The 23558-nt window shown below is 39.5% G+C and overlaps 1 protein-coding gene across 1 annotated transcript in view; it reads right to left on the bottom strand.

The window, feature by feature from the left end:
• The window catches only part of LAMA3 (laminin, alpha 3), a 118773-nt gene that overhangs the window by 52386 nt on the left and 42829 nt on the right, over nt 1–23558 (bottom strand). The window contains exons 16-32 of the mRNA XM_009331488.1: nt 22678–22730; nt 22187–22292; nt 20348–20447; nt 19730–19886; nt 16301–16433; nt 14879–15021; nt 13430–13530; nt 13164–13317; nt 11616–11776; nt 9264–9372; nt 7203–7300; nt 4762–4927; nt 4220–4346; nt 3993–4132; nt 3497–3612; nt 2760–2971; nt 1679–1883 (exon numbers count right to left, since the gene is read on the bottom strand). Coding sequence (XP_009329763.1) covers nt 1679–1883; nt 2760–2971; nt 3497–3612; nt 3993–4132; nt 4220–4346; nt 4762–4927; nt 7203–7300; nt 9264–9372; nt 11616–11776; nt 13164–13317; nt 13430–13530; nt 14879–15021; nt 16301–16433; nt 19730–19886; nt 20348–20447; nt 22187–22292; nt 22678–22730 — 2281 coding nt within the window. The remainder of the gene's footprint in view (nt 1–1678; nt 1884–2759; nt 2972–3496; nt 3613–3992; nt 4133–4219; nt 4347–4761; nt 4928–7202; nt 7301–9263; nt 9373–11615; nt 11777–13163; nt 13318–13429; nt 13531–14878; nt 15022–16300; nt 16434–19729; nt 19887–20347; nt 20448–22186; nt 22293–22677; nt 22731–23558) is intronic.

The following is a 23558-nucleotide window of genomic DNA, read 5'->3' on the forward strand; positions in this document are numbered from 1 at the left end:
GGTCTCAGCACCAAATTTATATGTGCACTAACACTACAAATTTAAAGGAAATAAACAGTTAAATTATGCGGACAAGGTAGACTGCACTTCATGTAATATATGAAAGCAATTACTCAATTCACCAGACAATGGGCAATGTTTCCCAGAGTCTCTCTGAATGCATTATCACCCCCCCCACATAACAGGAGCTGGATGGGGACTTTGAACTTCCTGTAATCCACAGAAGGAAAGGTATTAATCAGAATGTAGTAGTTAGCTATATACTTCAGTAAGCAGTCCAAAAGTATTTGCTAAATGTCAAGTTTTGCTTCAGAATTTTTAGCAATAAGCTGTCGTTTCTTTGATATTACCAATTAGGCTGCACATGAAAAATATCACCATTATAATCAGGCAATACAGCTATTCACCGAAACGGAAAAATCTGACTATTTCTGCAAAAATTATCCTCAATTTTACTCGAGTAGAAATATCCTAAGCCCTTTCTTTAAAGTATTAGGTTTTAGTTGACTGAAGTATTTATTTGATTTATTTTTGCATTGTATTTATTTTTATTTTATTTTGTATTGTATGGGGAAAATGAAAGCAGAGACTAATGAAATTGAGAGTGCATCAGGAGATACAGAATACGCTACTCTTTAATGCTGAACCCCAACTTCCACATATGAAAATTCTTGTTTTGCCCTTGGGATAAGACAATTACACACTTCATATGAAAAGGACAGACTTAGGAAAATAATTTAAATTCAGGAAATAATATGAGTATTCTCTGAAAATGAGTATTCTCTGTCATATTTACAGGATTAATTGCAGAGCAGGAAGGATCATATTTCTTTGTTAGAACCCTGCAAAAACATAGCCAAACCAATCAAACTGAACTAATCCTGACTTTATGTAACCTACTGGCTATCAAGTATTTGCACTTACTATTTAAGGACTCGATCTCCCCAAGGAAACAATAGAAATGTTCAACTACACTAATACTCACAGCATCTGAATTTAAGATAATCCCCTATGATTGTGGCTGTATGCTATAAATGTTTTAGAGAATATCAATAAGAGAATAAAACTAAATAATTTATTTTTATTTCAGTATGCAGAGTTACAGAAAAATAAGCATATGTCATACAGAAGGCATAATTTTCAGGGCAATTATCAGCTATGGCTCCAACTGAACAGTATCTTCCAAACAGACAGTACCTATCATCAAAGTTTCTCAAAGCTCACTGCAAGCACTCAAGCTTCACAGTACTTAAAAACACCAGTGGACTGAAACCCAGACATCAGATTGTGGAAGGTCAACTGCATAATTTTAAGAATTTGGGAGATAATGTACACCATTACAAATGAAGTACATGTCCAGAAGTCAGGAGCTCTGATCTGACGTCCTCTATAAGATGGCCAGAGATTCAGGGACTTACCATGAGTGACGTGGCATGTCACTGGCAAACGGAAGCAAGCCCAGGAATCCCAAATCCCACCATCAGCTACCTGCACAAACCATGTTTCCACTAAAACGTTGCGGGTATCCCTGAAACAGCTGAGCCCTCACTATTGCCAAGTACTGCTTAAATCTCTATTCATCATCATCAAAGACTCCCACATCCCATCCAAATACCTGAAAAGAAGGATGAAGCAAACCACCCATGCATCATTTATAATGCACATAACCCAAACTTACTTGCATTGCCCATTGGTTTTTTCACATTCTGGGCTTGCCACATTAACGACTCCTTTTTCTGAACAGTTGCAGCTCTCGCAGCCAGCAAGAGGGTGATAGCTGAAGTAATGTTTCTCGCACACTTCACACTTTGGTTTCACGGTTCGCGGAGGGCAAATGCATTTACCAGTGACGTCATCACAAAGACGCTGCCCACAGTTGCATACTAGGTCAAAGACAATGTTCTACAAATTAATAACGTCTCAACTTACAATGATCAACTCTCATCGAACTTGCATATGAAACAAACACAACCTGTATGTATAAATGACATGATTCTTTTCTCTCTTCCACTAGTTTTAAGCTCAGATGGCTTATTTGACTTCAACTATCAGTGATGTGAGACTGAGACAAACCAGGGTCATGGAAACCAACTATGTGACCGTAATGGTCGTTTCAAAGAATAGTTTGAGACCTTGGCTCTTTTCCACAGATTGGTTGCTTAACTTCACCACAGGCATTATTATCACTTCCCCAAACTGCCAAGCATTAAACATTGAACAGTTTTGGTGTTAAGGGCACCACTTTTACAAAGTAACATTAATAAACATACAGTATAATATCTGGGAAAGCAGCTGAAGACTGTTGGTGTAATCTATAAATCTGCTGATGTTAAGAATAACGTCAGAAAAAGAGGAATCAAGAATGCTGACTCTGATTATGTATGGAAAATCTTGAAGGTATAAACTGGTATACAACAGTAAGAACTTGGAAACGATTTAGCAGTCAGTGCAGAAAAATCCATTCAACTGAAAGAGTGGCAATATGGATTTTAACCAGTAAAACCAGTAAGCCTACTACACCTGATCAGACAACACATGCGAAGGCACACTTCTTTGTGAACTAGGTGTACTTAAAGGGAATGGGGTTACTTCTGTGTTAAAATGAAAGCTATGCTATGCTAAATCTCAGATGGCTCAACCGGCCTCTCATAGGATCAAGCCCTATAAAGAAACATGAGGCTGTGGTACCTATGCAGTAAAATCAGAGAATTAAATAAAAGGTCGGGTCAGGTGCTGAATAAGTCCGAGCATGTACTTACACTTGCAGAATGGAAATCCATAGTAGCCAGTTTGGCATCGGCTGCACTGACGACCGATGACATGAGGTCTGCAAATACACTGTCCTCCCAGGGGGCTGCAAGCAGGGCTCGTGGCACCTGCGCTATGGCAATTACATGGCAGGGCTCCGTTGTTGTAGAAAGCCACTAGTGACCTTACAGAGTCCTTACAGAAGGCCGATGATCCTTCTGGGCTATTTAAATTGAAATAGAAATCCTGTAAGTACTGGCACTTGGGAATTGTTATGAGCATGCTCTGCAGTGGTTCAGTAAATTAGGGTCCTGCCTTTGTTCTTTGACATAAGGACTGCATCAGTACACATGAGAGGATATACTTTAATTAAATTAGTGGTGAATGGCTTTGAACATGCAGGTAAGAGATTTTTTTCCAAAGAAAGTGCATATATTAATCATATCAGTTCAGACATGCCAAGCAAAATACCAAATACCAAAGATGGAAATACCAAAGACAGAAAGATGACATAGATTTTCCTCTTTTGTACTGTGAGCAATAAAGCTCTACCTTTACATTTCATTTACAATAGAAAGTTATGGAAAAATTACTCATGGAAATTTAATGGGCCAGCATAAGCCATGAAAAGCATTTTAATGTAGCACAATGATGGGGATTTTATAGATGTGTCTTTAATACAGAGTGAAAATAATATTAATTCCCAGCTTGTTGTCAAATGTTCAGTTTTTTAGAAAGCGATGCTTACTCAATATAAAAACTGTTTCCTCCACATTGGCTGATAAAATCAAATGACTTGTCCACTGTCTTTTTGTCAAGAATTTTGTAACTGTAGGTGTCTGCTGGAACAACTAAGACATTTTCCTTAAAACAACAAAAAAGCTAAATTGTACATTTCAGAGAAAAGCAAAAGACACAAGCTACGGCATTTATATATTTAAATGTTGCTTCATTATGCATTCTGGATTTTCTCAAAACCCGTAACATTTTAACTGAAAAAAAATAAGAAAATATACTTATCTTCCCCCCAGAGCTGTGATGCTACCAGCAGTGTACAATAAAAACAGTGTATGGTATCTTAAAAATTTAAAATAAAACAGAAGCAGCGCACAAGATCCTAAAAATCTGAAACACAACATTAAAAAACAAATTCTTTCCTTTCGGCTTTCATCTTTGCATCTATCTCTAAATGAATGGTGAAATTGAGAATAACATTTCCAAGTACACTTATGTAATAAACGTACCAGAACCAGCATTCTTCCATCAGGTATCATAACCGTAACAGAGACCTCAGGTTCAGAAATTTCAAGCTCAATTTGGTTTTCTGCAATCACCTGATCCCGACAGCCAGAGGTATGAGGGCAGAATGAAGCATTGAAGGAACCTAGAAGAAAAAACGTAATGCCAAAAAATGCTCCATGTGCCAAAACGCTGGGAAAGGAAAGGGGTTAGATCAAATTCAGATGCTTACCTGGCCACACACGTCCCGCATCCACACGCACTTGCACGGGGAACACTGGGTGTGCTGGCTGATAAAAATGTACCACAAATACGTATCTGCCTAAGCGGGGCACTCTGCCACTCAAGGTAATCTGGTTCTGCAGAAACAAGAACAGCTCTGATTGATAGTATATTTGTTCCGTGAGATATTCTTGGGTTTATGAGCTGCGTTCTGTGCCACCTACCTGCAATGAAAGAGAGGGGGCTTAGCATCTCTCAGGAAGTTAACAATCTCTTCAAAGAGTACGGCATTACAACTGCATGCTCCTATCTGTCTGCATGCCAAGCATATTTAATGCTATTCCGCAGTCTGTGAGACTACTGCCTAGTTTATTAAGAAGCTGGCATTTTTGTTTCTCTTTCTGTGTATTACCTTGGTGGCTTACTCAGTCTGCAACATTTTGATCATATCACGTCATTCAGTTTTGATTCTCTTAAAGTGCTTCATCTATTCAACTTTACTAAGAACATACTTTGTGACTTAGGAAACAGTATTTTCAAAATATGAGATACCTGTAATGGTGTCAAGGTGACCCCCTTAGCTGAGTCAGAAGGTAAGGGGGCACTCAGTGGATCATAGAGTATATCTCTCCGTACTTCAGAAATTTTCCCATCCTTGAATGCATCCAAAACCAAAGCCGCCAGTGGAGTTTCATGCACTGAGGGAATGCATGTTGCACTAAACACAGAGTTATATTAATTACTCTTGGGGCCAGGAGAATTCCTTAGGCATCAGGAAAGAAACAGCAGACAACTCACAAAGGTTAATATATTAGAATGTAGTACAATTAACAATGCAATAGTAACCACTGTTGCTCTTTGGATTCTATGTAAATGATCACAAAGTAAATGAAAACAAGAGGTGCAGATTTAATGCACAAAGGGGGAAAATGTACATTAACTGATTTTATTCACTCAGAATTTCAATAACCTGATGAATGTCAATGGAAAGACTTTGCTAAGGAAGATGAAACCTAAGAAAACCAAGAGTGTTCAAAAAACGCGTTAAATACATTTTAGTGAATCCAGTTAGCTACATTCACCAGAATCTGTACTAATACTGAATTCTCAGTTCTACAAATATTTACGTAGGCATATCCTTTAAACATGCACGTTTTTCCACTGAAGGCAATGGAACTACTTAAGTACTTAGAAGTTAAGTATACCCTCAAATATTTGTAGAATTGGAGCCAAAATAAATAACAGTGCTCCTTGAAAGCATCCTTATTCATTCACTGCTGTGTTTAACTATTTCTTCCCTGGTATATTTAATTCTGAAAAACTTGATTGAGAGAAGTATTTTCCAAGACTGCAGGAAAAAATGTTTTGGGGGGGTTCCTGCTAGTATTTGTTCACTTCTCCTAAGTACTCAACAGACAATGATTAATCTTTGCTCAAGACAGGCCCAGAACTGGAATGGCAAGTGTGTTTCAGGGCCAGGATTGAGATGTATTTGCCAGGCCTGTGTGGGAAATGACGTGCAGCATCCTGCATAATACTGTTAAACTGAGCCAAGACTCTGCATCTTTCAACTCAGTGAACACTAAACACTTTCAGGAAAGCAAAAATACTGCCAGATGATGGTCGTAATAACAGAACATAAACATACAGTAAACTGTGCAAATATAACAAGAGACTAAAAAAAACCACAACACAAACCCAAAGAAAAAGGTACAAATTTCTACATTAGCTTTATTTTAAATCATGTTTTTCACCCAGCCCCCTTCCCCCATTTTACTCAGAATATAAATGCCCAGGAATGCAAAATACCTTTGGTGCGAGGACAAGCATCTTCAGTCTTAAAAAGCTACTCTCAATTGTAACACTCTGAGCAGGAGAATTAAAGCTGCGATTCAATGCTATGCATGCTTGGAAGCCAAGTACAGTCACATGCTTTTATCCAATTTACTCTCCAGATTTTTCTGCTGGCTATTTCAATTCAACTATTGTATTAGAAACTACTGTCTGGAAAACTATTAGACATAGTCACCAATGCTTTCTGCCTCTGAAGTCCTGCAAATGACATTTACTTTTACTTTGAGGCCCTTCCCATTGCCAGATCAGTAGGAACAAAGCCTTGGGAATAGCATCACGAGGGACATCCTGGGGAGTGCAACAGGAACTCAAATGTGGGGCTCCCTAATTTGGAAGCTGCAGTGATAGTTTCTCTCTGGCCCAAAAATTAAAACATATGGAGAAGGGAAGACCTTCAACAGGACAGAGAAAGTGCTCTGCAGAACCCCAGACTAACCACTTGGGAAGTGAAAGTTCAGGTTCAGATGTTCACAGCAAGAGAAGAGCCATCAACCTGGGTCAATCAAGCTGTATACAGGTGCTCTAATTACTGGTCCTATACAAGTATAATGGAGGGGAAGGATCACCTGGCGTTGCTGTGCGGGGTGAATGCTGAGGGCACGCCTACCATATGGGACCCACGATGAGATGGACAAGGGAATGGCTTGTTTGTGAAGCGGTTTACATGTTGAGTAGTTTGATGCTGCCAAGCTGAGCTGGTGGATTTGTGCCTGAAAGGGCAGTCACATCCCCTACCTAATGACAAATTAAAGCCATTTTGGAACAGCTGAAGCAGTAACATGCAGAATGAAACTCCAGATGGAGCAGTAAGCATTTCAGGCCACCGAAGTAGCAATGTTTCTCCAGCTTGGACACCTATCATACTGGACGGTGTGTGAAAGGTGCATGTTTTCTAACGCATCAGCACTCAGTAGTTCAGATGGGCCAGGAAGAGGCTAGAATTAACAAAATCCTGTGCAAAGGCTGTCTAGATTAACACTAACACTTCGGCTTTTTTACAAATACTACTTCACAAAAGTGGCCTACAAATCACCTGTAAGTCACTGAGCAAAGGTTCATTCAAAAGAATTAAAATCCCATTTAGTCTGCCTTTCAAGGTCTTCTTCAGAAAATACGAAGGATAAGACCAAGCAAGTTACCTTCCATCATGGGTACTCCTGTAAGCAGCTACGCACTGTACTTTGGGATCCACATATTCTGGAGAAAATTCTTCAGCTGATATAATACAAACCTTGTGCTGAAAAATAAGCACAAGGCACAATTAACACTATAAATAACAGGGCCAGGCCCGAACAGGGAGGATGAAGCCTAATTTTAGCATGGGGAGACCTGAGCCCAAAGCCATGTTCTGTCATGGACTTCCCACAAGATTTTGGATCCCTTTACCTGCCTGCACCTGAATGCCTCCATGCTGAATAGCATTTTTCTGTCCTTCTCAAGGCAATGTTGGCTGTTCAGAAGTTAAATAAATTAAAATGTAAGTAAACATATGGTAGTGGGAATGACAGAAGACCAGCTCGCGGGGTCAGAAGCTAGGCAAGGAGTGTACAGAGATGGGAGGGAAAAGCCCTCATCTGTGGTGTTAGAGACTTTTGGACCCTGGGGGAATTCCTAGACCTTCTGCAATGCAGGCATGAACACTTGCTAGCACAAAGTCCGTAGGAGTGAGTTTCAGTGACACCCGGATTTCTCCCAATAGATTCAGAACTCATTTTAAAAGCCAACGAGACCTCATATTATTTTTTTTTTAAACTAAAACTAGACATGAGCAAATGAAGCTGTGGTAGTCCTGCTGTAGCCATGGTGATAAGGACGTAAGTGAAGGCTTGTGGGTAGACACAACAGTTTGTACTAATAAAATATATTACCTGCACTTACAAAACACATAAGTGGAGGTTACAAAACTTGTGCATGAACTACTTGAAAAGGAGATAAAAATGCCTGATAAGCAGTAAGATAACGAGCACCATGTATTAATAGAAATAAAAATTGCATAGGGAGAATTCATTAATGTGCAAAGTGATTCAGTTTAGAAGCAGGTCCTAAGGGAGCTCAGCTTGAGTTTTAGCAGTAGCGAGCAGATACTAGAAACCCTTTGTAAGCTAGAAGGCAGAGTGCTAAAAGTCCCCTTCCTGGGCAGCAAACATTGTGCCTATCCTGCATGTAACGACCCACAGGACTCCAGCCCATTGCAGCAGGACAAGGGTAGACTCTGAAGCTCTGAACTGCACTTTATGAGCGGCTAAAATGTTAATGCGAAACATGGTCTGGGTTTAGACAGCTCATATGCATCAGTGTGAGATAAAGACTATCAATATATAAAGACTATCAATATATATCAATAACGATTACCAATATATATCAATAACATATTCAGAGAACGAAAACTAGAATTTAGAAATAAAAATACAGAGATTCTTAGCACAAGAGACTTCTACATGTGGAGATACAGACTAATAATATCAATGTCTTTTGGATAGGGATCTTGTTAGCACCGCAATTGCTGCAGGGAGCTAACAGACAATTTAAATGGTATTTGTTCACACTGAACACTGCCTTATGAAATGAAGAAAGCATGTATCACTTGTAAATCCTAATAGTTCCACGAAATTAGTGTATGTTTATAGCTGGGTTTCAACTCTAGATTTTAACCAACTGTGTAACTCGCCTTGTGTTTCTAAAATTGAAAACAGAAACGGAAGAAAATTCAGGCTCCAGAAAAGTGTATTCCTTGTGTGGCCAAAAGAGGGCAGTGAAGGTTTTTTATTCCAAGTATTTAAAAGTTCTATCATTTCTAAAATGCATTTATTACCTGAAATTTTGTAAGAGGACAAGAAAATCCCATATGGGTTTTGAGGATTCAAAAAAAGTGAAAGTTAAAGGAAAATAAATATAATGATGAAGTATAAAGGCTACCAGCAGATTTTTCATTTAAAGTTTACATGTAGAAAAGAGAGAGGAACTGAAATAAAGAGAGAGTCGGAAAAACCCTTGCCAAGAAAGGCAAATTTCTGTTTATCTTGAAACTGACCAAGTTTGACTCAGTATTCTCTGAGTATATACAGAGAAACATCTTCAAGCATCTAATATACATCCTTTCACACATTACCATAGAGCATGTGAACACAGAGAGAAAAGTATCTCTCTTTACCTACTCAGAGAACAAGTAATACAAAAGGGAAAAGAAAACGAAAACTTACCAGAAGAAAATTAATTGATGATGCCTTAAGATGTATCTTTGTATCTGCTAGAAGGTCATAGACTGCAATGCGATTCCTATCATCAACTACAACGCTGCGACAAAGGAACCTGAGACAGAAAGCAGGATTAAAATTGAGCCCGCTGGCATTGCCATGTTGTTTATGCTATCACCTAGCCCAGGTGCCTAGCTTTTGGCTAGCCTCACCACTGGTGCCTAGCCGTCCTGCTGGATCATAAGTAAGCTTTGGCCACTGGTGAACATGCAGTATCCTCACTAGTGAGACAAAGGATGTACCACGTACAAAATACTGCTTGTCCTTTGTGGGTCGACCTACCCAGAGCACAAACCTCCAGACCTCAGCTCAGATCTCCATTTGAGCTACTGCTTGAAGTAGGATGTGAATAGACAGGTACACATACGTGCTATCTGCAGATGCTTCCAAGCTGTGTAACATGACATATAACTAATATTCTGTGCCTGGACCGTGCTCCTCGAGGTGCCAGCACATACCAGCTGCTGCTTTCCACTACTGCCACGCGCTGTTGATGGTGTGGATCAGCAGCTCTCACCCACACAATGGCAGTTGAGCAAGTCTTGATTTTAGGAAGCCATCTGTACACTGAGATACTCCTCAATACAAGTGAAAAAATGTAGGTCTGCCTCTTATGGACTATCTTCGATTGGCTGCGATCTTTGCTAAAGACAAATACATACTAAAGAGGAAGAGTCTTGCTAATGGCTTTGAACTCTGCCTTGTTCAGGGAGCATGACCCCTGCAACATGCCAAAAGTAGCAACAGTTCCCTTTTGCTGAAGAGAAGTCATCACATAAGGGTCTAATTGCTTTTCTTTCTTCTGGACTTCTGCTCAGCTAGGCCAGCCAGCATGCCATAGGTGAGACGCTGTAACCACCGTACAACTGTTTCTCTATTTCTCCTCTAGGAATCAGAGAATGAGAAAGCTTCACTCTTGTTTAGAGCACAGCTCAGAAATAAGGTCAGCTCAGGGCTAAGGACATTTAAGACCGGACAAATATAGGTCCCTTATTTGTGATTTGCTGGAAGCTTGCAATGTTTTATTCTCTTACAGTGTCTTATTGGGAATAATCAAGCTCACAGAGCTGTAAGAAGGCCTGGCACAATATTTTCCTGATTCTACAAGTTACTCTTATCTGCATGTACCTGACTAGGTCATTTCTTGATTTTTTTTTTTTTTTAACAGAAGAGACTTGTAGCTTCCTGCTTAGGAAAGATGACACAGCAACTTACTTGCAATGTGACTATTAGCTTGATGCAGAATGGCCACAGAAGGGATTTACTGCATTGCTACATTAAAGTAGCAAGGGCTTTCTTTGTCTTTTCATGAGCAAGTTCTTAGTGTATCATATGAACAAACAAGTATGTTCAAAATCAACCCATAAAATGTGTTTGGGGGAAAAAAAAGCAATAAACCGGAAGATTTATAGCAAGTAGTTTGGGGCTCAAAGTGTTACGTAACAGGCTAAAATAAGAGCTTTCCCCAGCAATAACCTGACAAGGTCACTGCTCCGTATAGCTCTGCTCCGTATCACAAACATGCTGATGAAAATGATTTTTCTTACTGGGCAATTTCATCCTGAATATCCCTAAGCCTCCAATCTGCCAAACACTTGGCTCACGGGAAAAAGGGATGCCTGTCTGTAGTCCCCTGGCACTGGGTAGGCTCTCCCAAGGGCACAAACATCTGCAGGATCACAATCCTAATTTGAATCATAAGCTGAAATGCTGAAGTGTTAAAGACAATCTCGCTCAGGACAGACAAAATCTCTTGTGCAGAAACATCTGCAGCAACCTCAGTAGTCAACAAGGACAAAGAAGCATTCGGCTGAAGACCTTGCCTACAGCCTAAGAGCCTGTAGGCTGCTTAGAATTTCAGAGAGACATTCATACTTCTGCTTCAGCAGATCTTGTTAGAAATGGTGGGAATACTCTTGTAAAACTGGCTGCTACTTTTTTATAGCCAAAGCCCTTGGACACGCTTTTAACGAAATAAAAACACTGCAGGCATTTGCAGGCAACGGTGATGCTCTTTCACTGGACTCTGAGATTAATAGCTTATAAGGATTTATGAATGTACATAAGAAAAGTAACCCTTTGTATAGGAAAACAGTTTACTGAAGCAGTCGCAATATTTAATGAGCTGATGGCACAGAGATAATTAAAAATCTGTACAATACCCACAGAGTCATGTACTTGCTTTTAAATCACCCTAAAATTCAGTCTATATAGTGAAACAGATTCCAATATATAAAAAGTACAATTATATCCTAAATGCTCATTTATTAATTTAGTGATTACTTCAGAAATTCTTACCTGTATTTACAACTGTATATTCTCACTCTGCCTTCAGTGACAGGTCCAGGGCTATGTATTACTACCTCGGCAGTGTATAACCGATCCTCTTCATTGGCATATTCAAAAACCAGAACATAGCGACCGACTTGAGTAACATTTATGGTCATCTGTAAATTGACCTAGGTCAAGATCATTGGAAAAGAAAAAAGCCGTTAGATTTTTCACTCCCTTTCTCGCAGGAAGCTCCCTTTTCCTGCCCTGCAAGCCAACTGGTCAGCATTAGTCCAGGGCCAATCCTGTAATGTCTCAGCAAAAGACATCCAGCAGAATGGAGGCAATGCTTATAAATATCACTTTGTCCACTAATAAGAGTCAACAAAGTTCAAGAAACAACTGCCATTATAACAGTTCTAGGAAAGCTGTAAAATAATCCCAGGAAATGAGCATATTATTATTTCTCTTCTCCCCAGTAGAAAGTACCAGTGAGGAAACTTTAATGATACTAAAAAATTGTCACTGTCATCTCTAAGCCATTTTTAATAACATAGAAAAATTGAGTCTACTTCTCCACTGAAAAAAGTTATTTCCAGGAACACAATTCCTACTACAGCAGTGCTGTATATTGATTCTCTACAAAGAGTGAAAGCACCTTCTCCAGCAAACAGCCAATGCCACCTTCTGAAGCATCAAGTTTTTCTTTTAGTTTACCTGCACAAATTGGTCAACACAAAATACTTCAAAGCAGTTGCATGGAAAGTGCTGTGGTTACAGAGGGGTTTTGCTACAGTTGGCTATATAATTATTTTCAAATTTAAACTGTTTTTTCTCAATATTTCCGTAGGCTACGAACACTTGAACATGTAAATAATTCTGTCAACAGCCCTCTTGACTTCACTGCAATTATTCATACCAGTAAAGTTTTGCACATGCATCAGTGATGAAGCACCAGGGCCTGTGGCATGTAAGTATTCTTGTTGCACTTGGTATTTTTAAAAGCAATATCCAAGCACAGTAATAGAGGGCATAATCATTTTACATATAATTATCATGTACTTGATAAAATACCTTATTTTTACCAAACACACTTCTAGTATAACTTTTCATTTCATGAAACGTATGTTTCTCTTTCAATGGACCTACAGCAGTGGCATAATTGCTTCTGCTTGTTTTTTAGTAAAGCAAATATTTTACGTAAGTATAGTTATTTAAGAAAAAAAAAAGATTTAGAGTGATGTATGTACACCATTTCTGCTGACAAACCATAATGCCATTTCTGCTGCAATTAAACAGTATGCTGAACAAGCCAGTATGCCTAAAGCAGAGGGATTTTTATTTAATAACATACTTTTGTCAGAGTGAAATGTCCACTCTAGTCACAGTTATAAATCTGCCTACACTGATCCGTTGACACAGTTCTGTATAAAACACAGAACTTGGCGCAGAGTCTGTTTTAGGGATGCGTTACAGATCTGCAAATCCTGAGCTGTAAATCCGCAACCGTTTTAGTCCAGTAGGTTTATAGTCAACAGTGCAGATGGGACTGCAATTAGCAGGCAGGAACCTGACCTCTCTTCCACTGATACGGGTCATCACTGGTTGATCAGGAGTTGGCTGTTGCACGGGTATTCTTCTGTATTCTCCCCCATGTCTGAAATACACCGCCTCTGAACCAAGGACACAGGAAAATCTGCCCAATGGCAAATGCTGGTAGAGCAAGCAGCTTACACAAAAAAAACCCAGACAAAACACAGGATTATTATTGTTTTCAAGTGCAGCAGGATAATAATAAAATAATCCACGGCACTGGTTTATTCTGTAGCATATATACTGACTGCTCTGTTGAAGTGCGTCCTGAATAGGTGCAAGGCTCTGTAACTTGTATCTGCAAGATGGATGCTTCGTAGTAATCACTAGGTAACAGCACCATATAATCCTAAGAACAAAGAATACAACAAATGCAAGACCATGCAGAAAATTACAAAAGGAACATCTCTAGACTTTCACAATGTAGCAATGAACAAAACCAAGCACATAAATAATTTTTACAGAGGATATCTGCAAGACTGGATTTTTTTTGTTGTTACATGGGCCAATAACATCAGAATGCATCTCCCTAACTCTATTTATACCTTCATAGAGATGGGACAAAGGCAGCTGCCCTGTGAGCAGGGAAACTCTGAAGCTGCTCTCCCACCATGTGTTGTACAAGACAGTGCTCATAAAGGAGCCTCCCCATGGCTTGGTAACACACAGCCAGCCGGGTGCAGTTTTCACCCATGAGCACAATCCACATGGACGCAACTCAACTCTGCGTGACTCCACGAGGGAGATTCATGTATCCCAGGCGACTTTATAAAAATATTCCATGTAATCTATTAAGCTGTGCTTCAAAAGCTGGTATATTTTTGCTCTGCCTTGCCTACTTAAATTAACATATTAAAGCTTATTTATAAAAACTGTTACTGTGAGAACATGCTGGGCTAAGATCATTAATAAATTCCTTTTCAAAGGTATTAGTAAAAAAACCAAGCACAGTAAGTACTGTCACTTTCAGCAAGAAATATGTTTGCAAGCTCTTTAGTAACATTTTATGTGGTATTCTGTAAATTTAACAGAGCCCCAGGCTTAATGACTAAAGACACTGGTTACTTGTTAACCCTATACAATATACATATGAATTTCAGTCTGCTGTCTTTGTGATCATACGTGTTTAAAGTTTTTCATAAATGATCACCTCAAACTATTTGTCTTTTTATAGCAATTTCTCAGAACCGTTGTCAGAAAATTTTTCAGTTTTTCAGTGAGTGAAAGGAGAGTAATGATGGGAGGATAAAAACATTTAGAAAATGACCTGCTAATCATGGAGCCCATCTTATAATACTTTTCTGAAGAATCTTTGTCAAGAAACTAAGGCCTTGGTCATCTGTGGTTGAGCCAAGCTTTAGATACGACATCTGATATGTAAGAATTATGAATTTCTGTGAGCATTTATGCTCAACCAATTGTGCTATATGTTAATATTACTTTATCCTTTGGAGATACAGATTCCAGATAGACTTAAAGTCTGTAAGCGAAAGAAAAATTAGAGCAGGTGAAAGTCAGAGAAGAAAAAAATGAAATAAGAGGCAGAACTGTAGGTTTTCATAATGATATTCTGCTGTTGCACTCTTTTCACTAGTGTTGAATTTCAATTGCTTACAGGGTTCTTCCTGGCAAATAACTCCAGAGTAGTACTATCATGACAGCCTTCAAGCACTTGTTTTCCTCAACTGTTTTCTTACCAAGAGGACTTCCTCTGCCATTATACTGACAGTCCACGTGCCTGGAACCAGTGAGAAAGGCTCTGTGGAGCTTTTTCCTGGGATTGTGACAAAAGCTGGCTCCTTGCTGGGTGGGAAGACAAACTCTTTGCTCTGAGCAGCCCCTGCCAGCAAAAAAAAAAAATCAAGCAAAAAAATAAGTGACTGTGTAAAATGTGTCTACTTGCTTAGTATGCTGGACTGATGATTTCATCCATTAAACTTGATCTAACAGGAGCTGATCAATGCTTTTCTGTCAATACGTACTAACAGAGCATTCAACCACACACAGTAAGCTACAGAGCTAGGCAGTGGTTGTTGTCTTCGTTCTTATTAGTCTTGAGCAAATTGGTTCAGAAAGGCAGAGCTCTACCCCTGTAATGGCCAGATTTGCAATATTCTGAAATGCTCACTTCTTCACTTTCCCTTCCATTATTTTGCATTCAACCTGTCTCTGCACTGACTCACAATATGTTCAGCTGACACAAGACCTCTTCTCATGCGACTTTCAGCCAAATATTTCAGATACTGGAGGTTCTCAGTAGCATCTAACATGTTTAGCTACAGATAGTAACTGAAGGTAAGTTCTGAGCAGAGTTGATGTACAACAGAAACGTAGCTGCGATATGCTTTATCAAAGAGAAATCGTGAGGATCAATTGTTATGAATATTAAAGGTTTCCTCTTTGAAGCCCCTGTACACAGACAAAAGCTGGTTCCCTGCCTCCCAGGCAATATAAGCCAGACATGACCACAAACTGCTGCCACTCTGCTGAGTGGTATCTGTGAAGTCTTCAGTTTTGACTCGTCCGAATTACTAAAAGAATCTATGACTAAACTCCATTAGCTCCCATCAGTGTGCTGAGGTTAGGCATAATAAGAGATAATTCTGCATATGGGCTTGGGATGCCTCTACCATTCAAAGGATATGGAGTACTTATCTTTTATCACGGCCCAAAAAGCATCACATGCTATCGAGGTCTGTAATCAGAGCTAACTTGGTAGGTTGGATTCATCATTAAATAAATGTTATTCATGGAATGAAGGCAGAAGCCACTTTTAAACTGAAATATTAAAGGCAAGTAAACCAAAATAAGTGCTGTTATCCCTTCTTTAAAAGCTTCATAAAACACACAGTTCAGAGCTTCCAAGTGCAGAACTGAAAGTACTGAGTTTGGCAAACATTTGAAAAAACCAATGTTGATTACTACTGTAAGCAGGGGTTTCATGCAAACACAGCCACATCAATCACACGGCAAAATATATTAGGAAAAGCACAAAAGCACCAACACTGTTAAAAGCGATGCGTTTTAAGCAACATTACAAATTCGACTTGGGTGAACCTTGAAAAGGCTCCTCTGATCTAACATTCATCTGATCTGTCGCGCCGTTGAGTTGCACCTACCTGTTTCAGGCCGAGACTGACAAGCAGATATGCGACCAGATAATGTTTCGCCTCCAGGGTTAATATACCTCAGGATAATGCGAAATAAGTAGAGGTTTGATTTTTCCACATTCAAAGTTATCCTCACTTCATTCTGAAAAATGGAAGTTAATAAACAAAAACAGCCGTAAAGTGCTGAATAGAGGAACAGTTAGAAGCCATGCAAGCAACATACTAAAGTCCTACAAGAAAAACGCACATGCAGACAAGTATATACTGGAATGGCAATGCTGGTGTATGACAGAGGAAGACAGGCAAGCCTAGTGAGAAAATTAATTCACTTACAAGTATAATTAGTGCCAAAATGCTTTCCCTCAGCAACTGAGATCTTCCCTTTAGAGTTTTTTGAGCCCAGGCTGACATAGCGGAGGACTAGGTAGAAGAGCTTAGGGGAAGCCACAGTGACAGGCACAACCACCTCTGGCTGGGAAAAATAAAAAGAAAGGGAAAAAGGAGGAAAGGAAAGTATATTACTTGTTACTAGCACCCAGAGAAAGAAAAACCATTTGGCAAAGACAAACTCCATAACAGAAAAGAAAGGCTCGGGCAGCTTACAGAAGAATATAGAACAAAACCTCCTGTGAAATAAAACTCGTGTTGAATAACAGCTTATCCAGAAAGGCACAGAATTGCTGAACCAACACGTGTGTTGATATTGCACCTTGATATGTGGACAGTATTTTACTGTTATTCTCCCCTCCCATGCCATAAAGGAGGCATATGGTATGAAGGGTTGTCCATATTCCTGGCTTCCCAAGGAACAGGCCAGAATCATTGTTCGTAGTCTGAGATCACACACAACGCTCCACAGCATGCAGACGTCTCAGACCATCGCTGAAACGTCTCCTGCTCCTCAACCAGATCCTTCCGTTTCTCAGAGATGCGATACAATACATGACTCTCTTTGCCCTGGGGCTGAACTGACACCTCTGGAGCCACGCAGTTCTCGAGCCCACAGGAGGCTGCATTCACACAACCCCCATTATTTAGTTTGCAGAGCAACAGAATCGGCAGAGATGTATTCAAAGGTTGGTGGTGGAGTAGGAAAAAATAGGATTGGTGCAACCTCAAGGGTTTGGCTTCCTTCTTTCCATCCTAAAACTGAAAGCTCCCCTCATAATCCAACTCCCACCTGTTCACCCATCACAATCCACTCGCTGTCCCTTTCCAAGATGCTTGTGGTACAGTGACGTCCGCACCACTGTGGTCCATTCTGCTTCCCCAAATGCACACAAGTTTTCTCTGTTCCATACATTTGAGAACGGAGCACAAAGCCTCATTTTCTCTTACTCCTAAAAGCTACAACAAATACAAGATTGCCAGCTCACATACGCTGCTCTCAATGTATATTTCTCAATTCCGTCATCATCCCAGAGACCTCCACCTTCTTAATAGAAATGCAAAGCAGAAAGCAAAGATAGACATACAACAGATGGCAGGGCTGAGAGATATACAGAGATTAGATAGCTAAAATCTAGGTGATTGCAGAAGGGCAGTGGACCAGAATGGAACATACAGACAAGTAGGGGAAGGTTTTACAAGTGTTATTTTAAATGGAGAAGGACGACTTCTGAAGGATACTACATGGATAAGATAGGCACTGAGGGAACACTTGAAAAATAGATACGAACAAAAAAGAAAAGGCAAAAGAAATAAAGAAACATGCTTCAGGAGATTTATCAAAATGGTTTCTAAGCTTTTATGGAAAATCTAGAAGTCACAGTGAAGGGAGAGAAAGAAGACATATGTGAGGATTAAGGGAGGAAGAGATGTTGGCCCCCGGCTTCAAGAAAAGGCAGAGAGTGGGGAGAAATTATTCTTTGAGCTCTGTCACAAACTCAGGCAACTCTGGCCAGTGCTTTAAAATCCGAGCCCGACTGTCAGCTTCTCAGTCTATAATGAGACACCCATGTCAGCAGCATGACAGGGCACCAGTGATCTCCACTGAGGTCACACACAGCCTATTTATTTCACCACAAAAATTTTTAATTGTATTGAAATAGTTTCTTTTCACAAAAAGTTGTTACATTAGCCTTTTGTGTGGCAGATATGGTAATACTATTTGTCTTCTACAAAATAAATGTCAGGATGATTATTTCAGGGTCCTGCAAGACACAGAAAACCTATGTCAAAATTAGGAAAGTTCCTTGAAATGAAGAACGTGAGACTATCTCAGTTATGCAAGGATCTAACTAAGGAGGGCCTGGAGCTGGCAATTACTTACATGAGTGAAAAGCTTTATGCAGGTAAGAAAATAAGGCATACTTTTAGCAAGAGTAGACACTAAGGCCTTTCACTACCTCTTTACAAAATGCCACTGGATATGAAATGCAAAAAGCAGCTGAGTTAGAAAGCAGAAGTTAAGAAATCATAGCTACTGGAGAGTTGCCTTTGTTTGTGAATGTGGAGTAATTCTGAAGATTCAACAAATACGAGCTCTGGGATAAAAAAAAAACCAAAAGAACAAAGAGGACAGAGTGAAAAATGAAGAACAGAAAGGAAATCACTACACTTGTGCAATGGTTACGTGCTTATGTCTCAGTCTATAGTGATCCATTAGTCCTTGGACAACTTACCGAGGCTGGACACAACTATACCAGAGTACTACTTTTAAGAAGAGAGAGAAAATCCCATTTATTGCTCAAATCTACTGTTTTAAAATCCTGGTTCACTTGCTCAGCAGTTCAATCAGACAGGTCCCTTCTCACACAATTAAATTACGGTGACTTTCTTTCTGTGATTTACTTATTCCCCCTGCTGTTGTTTAGTTTATTTGTAGACTGTCATGAGACTGAAACAAAAGTTGCCAATATGCTACTGCTCAGAGCTTCTTTTACTGATTCACACATTTTCCTGTTTGCTGTAATGTGAAGGTATCATTCCTAATAAAAGTTGGCACCTTTCTCTTCTTCGCCCAATATAAGTTGCAAGTGTAAGAAGACTTCAGTGGCAGCACTGTGATGGTACCTGAAAATCTTATGGATACAGACTGCCATGGAATTGTGTAATTCAAATTATTTAGCCAAGCATCAATCTTCTGCTGTTTCCGCTGTCCTTGGCACGACAAGAATTTCTGCACTTAGTATTACAGACTTTAAAGCTATTAGTTCGTTTCTTTACATCTATCGCAAAATGCGTATTTCTCACAAAAAAAAACTCAAAGACCATTTCTGAAGAACACATATTTGCACAAGCAATGACCAACTTACAATAACACCAACAATCGCTAATCCGAACAGCGACACAGTGCCAAAGGGTTCAGATTAGTGAGATCCTGTCCTTTTTTTCTGGTTTCTCCATGACCTTGCACACACATGGCAGTACTATAGAGACATACATACCATACACTTATGTTTTCACCCCAAAGCCTTGAGCAAAATACCAGCTTACTTGTACAGAGGACATTCGGGCATATCCTCTCCAGCTGAAGCTAGGAAATTCCTGAGGATCATAGCCAAACCGAATTTCCCTTCCCTTGAGAGTAGTACCATCTTCAATCTCAAACTTCATGTGGTGCAGATCAGGGAAAAAATAGTTTTCTTCAGGCCTTTCAAGGAGAAAAAAACCAACAAAGAATTACCAGTCGCTGTATGGTCTACATCTAAGAGCATAAAGCAGTGGAAGGGAGGTGACCTACTGATGACTGAAGAATCCTGATAGCAGCTACTGAATTCAAAACAGCTGATAAGATGGATGTAATGAGAATTCTTTCCAGAAGCTTTTACAGCTTACATACGTTTTCCTATATAACTCTTGATAGATACATAGATACACATGCAATACTATTGCAAAACAGGTATTGGTTATTTAAGGAACCAAGTTAAAATATCTTATTAAAATAACAGAAGAAAACTGCTCAGCAAAATTAATATAAACAACTAATACAATTTACCAGCTTATTTATCAACAACTCCAGAATCTCACGTGAAAGGATAGCAAGGGACTTGTGGGCAGTTTCAAAAGAACTATGCTGAAGCACGAGCTATCAGGAGCTACAGCCAGACTCACTCCCGACAGGCTGTCCCCACGACGTGCGCCCTGCACTGGCAGCCACCCAAGGGCTCGGCACATGCTGGGCTGAGGGATCCTCCAACATCACACCGGCAGCCTGTCAGGCAAAGAGCAGAAGCCAAATATCCCATCAGAAAAAAAGTGATGAAAGTTATTAGAAAACAAACCTCGCTTCCGCTAATTAAACTCTATTAATGACTCGTGTCCTCCTTCCAGAACCCTTCAGACTCCCCTCCCCTCAGACTCTTTCGAACACATGTTAACACACATGCATGAGCTGCAATTATTTCTGGCTTCCCATGCTTGTGGTTGTTTTCTTTATTTCTCCTTGGAATGTGACAAAAGCCACTTTTTTTAAAAATCACAAGTAATAAGCCATGCCACATTACTAAATGCAGGACTACAGTTTTGCACAACAGCCATTCAAATGTTTTGCTGGTAAGTCAGAATTCCTACAGCAATATCACGATGAATAATTATTAAAAAAAAACAAAAACAAAACCTAACTTACAAAAACTGTAAGATGTTAATTTTTCAGAGTCTGGTACCCCAATATTTAATTTATCTTATAAAAATTGAACACAAAAAAATACGTGTTCATATAATAGTATATGCATATTTTTAACCAATACTAGACAACAACATGAAATGACTTGCTACAGGAGACAGGACTTGTGGCACAAACTAAAGGACACCTCTAGTAACGAGGTATAATACATCGTACTAAGGAACAAGTATGTCTAGGCTAAAAATGTCAAGCTGAATTGAAAGGTTGAAAGTTCCTAAACACTTATTTACATCATAGTGTAAAAGCGTCCTATTTTCTAAGACATGTTAAGCACCTGTAATCTCACTGAAGTCAAGGATAATTGAAGTATTTGACACCTTTGTGAAACCAGATCCCTTTCATTAGCTCCTCGGTTTGCACACTGGGCATGAAAGCTTTGTTTGCTACAGTAGCCATTATTTTGAACTTCCCACATATTAAACGATTGTTAGAAGTACTTCAATGCTTTAGAAATAAATCTCTTGCATCAGCCCTGGACAGGTGTAAAGCACACTGAAGTCAGTGAAAGTGCTTTCAATACTTTTAACAAACCTAAATCTACAGCGGGGGGGACAAGGAGGGAAGGGCACTCTTGAAGTAGCCCTACATCACTCAAAACACATGGCAGAGCAAGTATCCTTCAGAAGAAGGACCACTTTCTCCACACCACAGCTACATCTGGCTCTGCTTCAAAACACATTGAGCCCTGCGATAAAGCAATACACGAATATACCTGCAAAAAAAAGAAATCAAGCTAGTATCTGTTGTAACATTTTAAGTTTTTATTGCAGCAGCAGACCTTAGAAAACCCCTAAGTGGAACAGACAGCTACCACTCTTACAGGTAACGCTTGCAGGAAAATCAACCATCCCTGGCCCCACAGCCCTGGAGAAGGAGCGAGAGGAAGAATGACTCTCAGTTATCTTATTTGATAAGATAACAGCTTTAGCAGGGCCTCCTGCGATCTCACTGCGGGCTTTGACAGAGAAGCCTCAGGCAAGTGGTGGTAAATGAGGCACCGGGGAAGGCGAGATGAAGGACAATGAGCTCAAAGAGGATCACCTTTCCTCACGTGAGCGAGCCACAAAATGGCTGGGAACCACAGTGGTAACACCTGCCCTCTTCTTTCTCCCTTTGGAAGGCAAAGGAGGAGTTACACGGGTTACAAGCAATTGCAAGCAGTAGTGCAAAATGCTGTGCACGTGAGTGATTCAACAAATACATCCACATGTTCAAAACACAACCTGGGGAATTCTAAAGACTTCTGAGATGTCCTGTATTCATTTTACCTCGGCAGCCAAAATAATTCTTGTTTTCGAGACCATAATAACCAGCTTCACAAGTGTCACAGGAATCTCCACAAACATTAGATTTGCAGTAGCAATGCCCATTTTCCTGTGAAGAAAACAATTTCATCAAAAATGTTTCAGCACCTTTCTCGGAACTTTAATCTTTCAATACTTTGAATTCCCTCTAATTCTAAAGAGGAAAAACGTTCTAATCTCAACAAAAAATATCAGACACAACTTCTGTCATTTATCATCTTCAGTGAGGAGACTAGAAAACACATAAACTCAAGATGATGAAAAATCTTCAGAACTTATACATCCCTAGGATGTATAAAACTTCTGTATAAAACTGCTTCTTTGCTGTATAAAACCAGCCACTTTATGTGCAAAAGCAATAATCGGTACTAAGACTTCTACCTTACCAAATGTTACAACAATTTATCTTTACAAAAATCAATTTAATTAATGTATTTCTTTTAATTTCACTTTACCTGTTGACATTCTCCGACTCCACTTAGCGTTCCACTCACATCACAATGGCATGCTGCACAGATAAAAAAAGACAATCTGAATTTCGTCCTTCCAAGATACTTTCCAGGAAAAAAAACCCACCACCCTGAATCTGCAGTTTTGAGTCATAGTGCCACAAGGTGGATTTTACTCTGGACGGTTCAGAACAGCAGTTGGATACTGGCACAAGGTGAGAAGAAAAAGCAAAGGAGAAAGAATGAGGACTTCTGCGTATGTGCGATTTACTGGTGTGTTTTAAAGTGTTCTAACTTGTGTTTAACAAAAACAGTCTTGAGTTTGGATTTACAATTGTTTTCTTTCTTAGAACATTCAGACAATTGATGCAAAAGAGTGTCTTGCAGCCTGACTGGCACCTTCTATTCTGCAGTGCTACTTTGGGACCAGTTCAACTCTCCATACGAAAAATAAATGAAGCAAATATTGTGGGAAGGAGCTATGCTGACCTAGAGGTTTGGTGAAACCCAGTATTGACTCTGTGACTGAAGGCAGAGAAGATGAATTACATGAAAGGTGCGGTAATTAATCTTTGAGGAGATGTTTAGACTGTATAGTATTTAGAGATTTAGAGTCAAAGATGTAATGATATTGGTATCGGCTCTAAGGCTAGTCATCCTATCTAGGTGGCTATTGTGGTGGAACCTGTTGGAAAGGAAATAGTTGTGGAGAAAAAAATCTTTAAAGATTTTTTATCTTTATCCTTTTTTAATCTTTAAAATTATTATTATCTGCCTGAAAAACACACACTCACTGCTAGCAAACATTGAAAATAGCAAACAGATCAGTATTATATAGACATAAACCGTAACAGATTTGTCACACCCTGAGGCCACAAGAAGGCTTT

Source organism: Pygoscelis adeliae, unplaced genomic scaffold, assembly GCF_000699105.1.
Source record: "Pygoscelis adeliae isolate BGI_AS28 unplaced genomic scaffold, ASM69910v1 Scaffold108, whole genome shotgun sequence".
NCBI lineage: Eukaryota > Metazoa > Chordata > Aves > Sphenisciformes > Spheniscidae > Pygoscelis > Pygoscelis adeliae.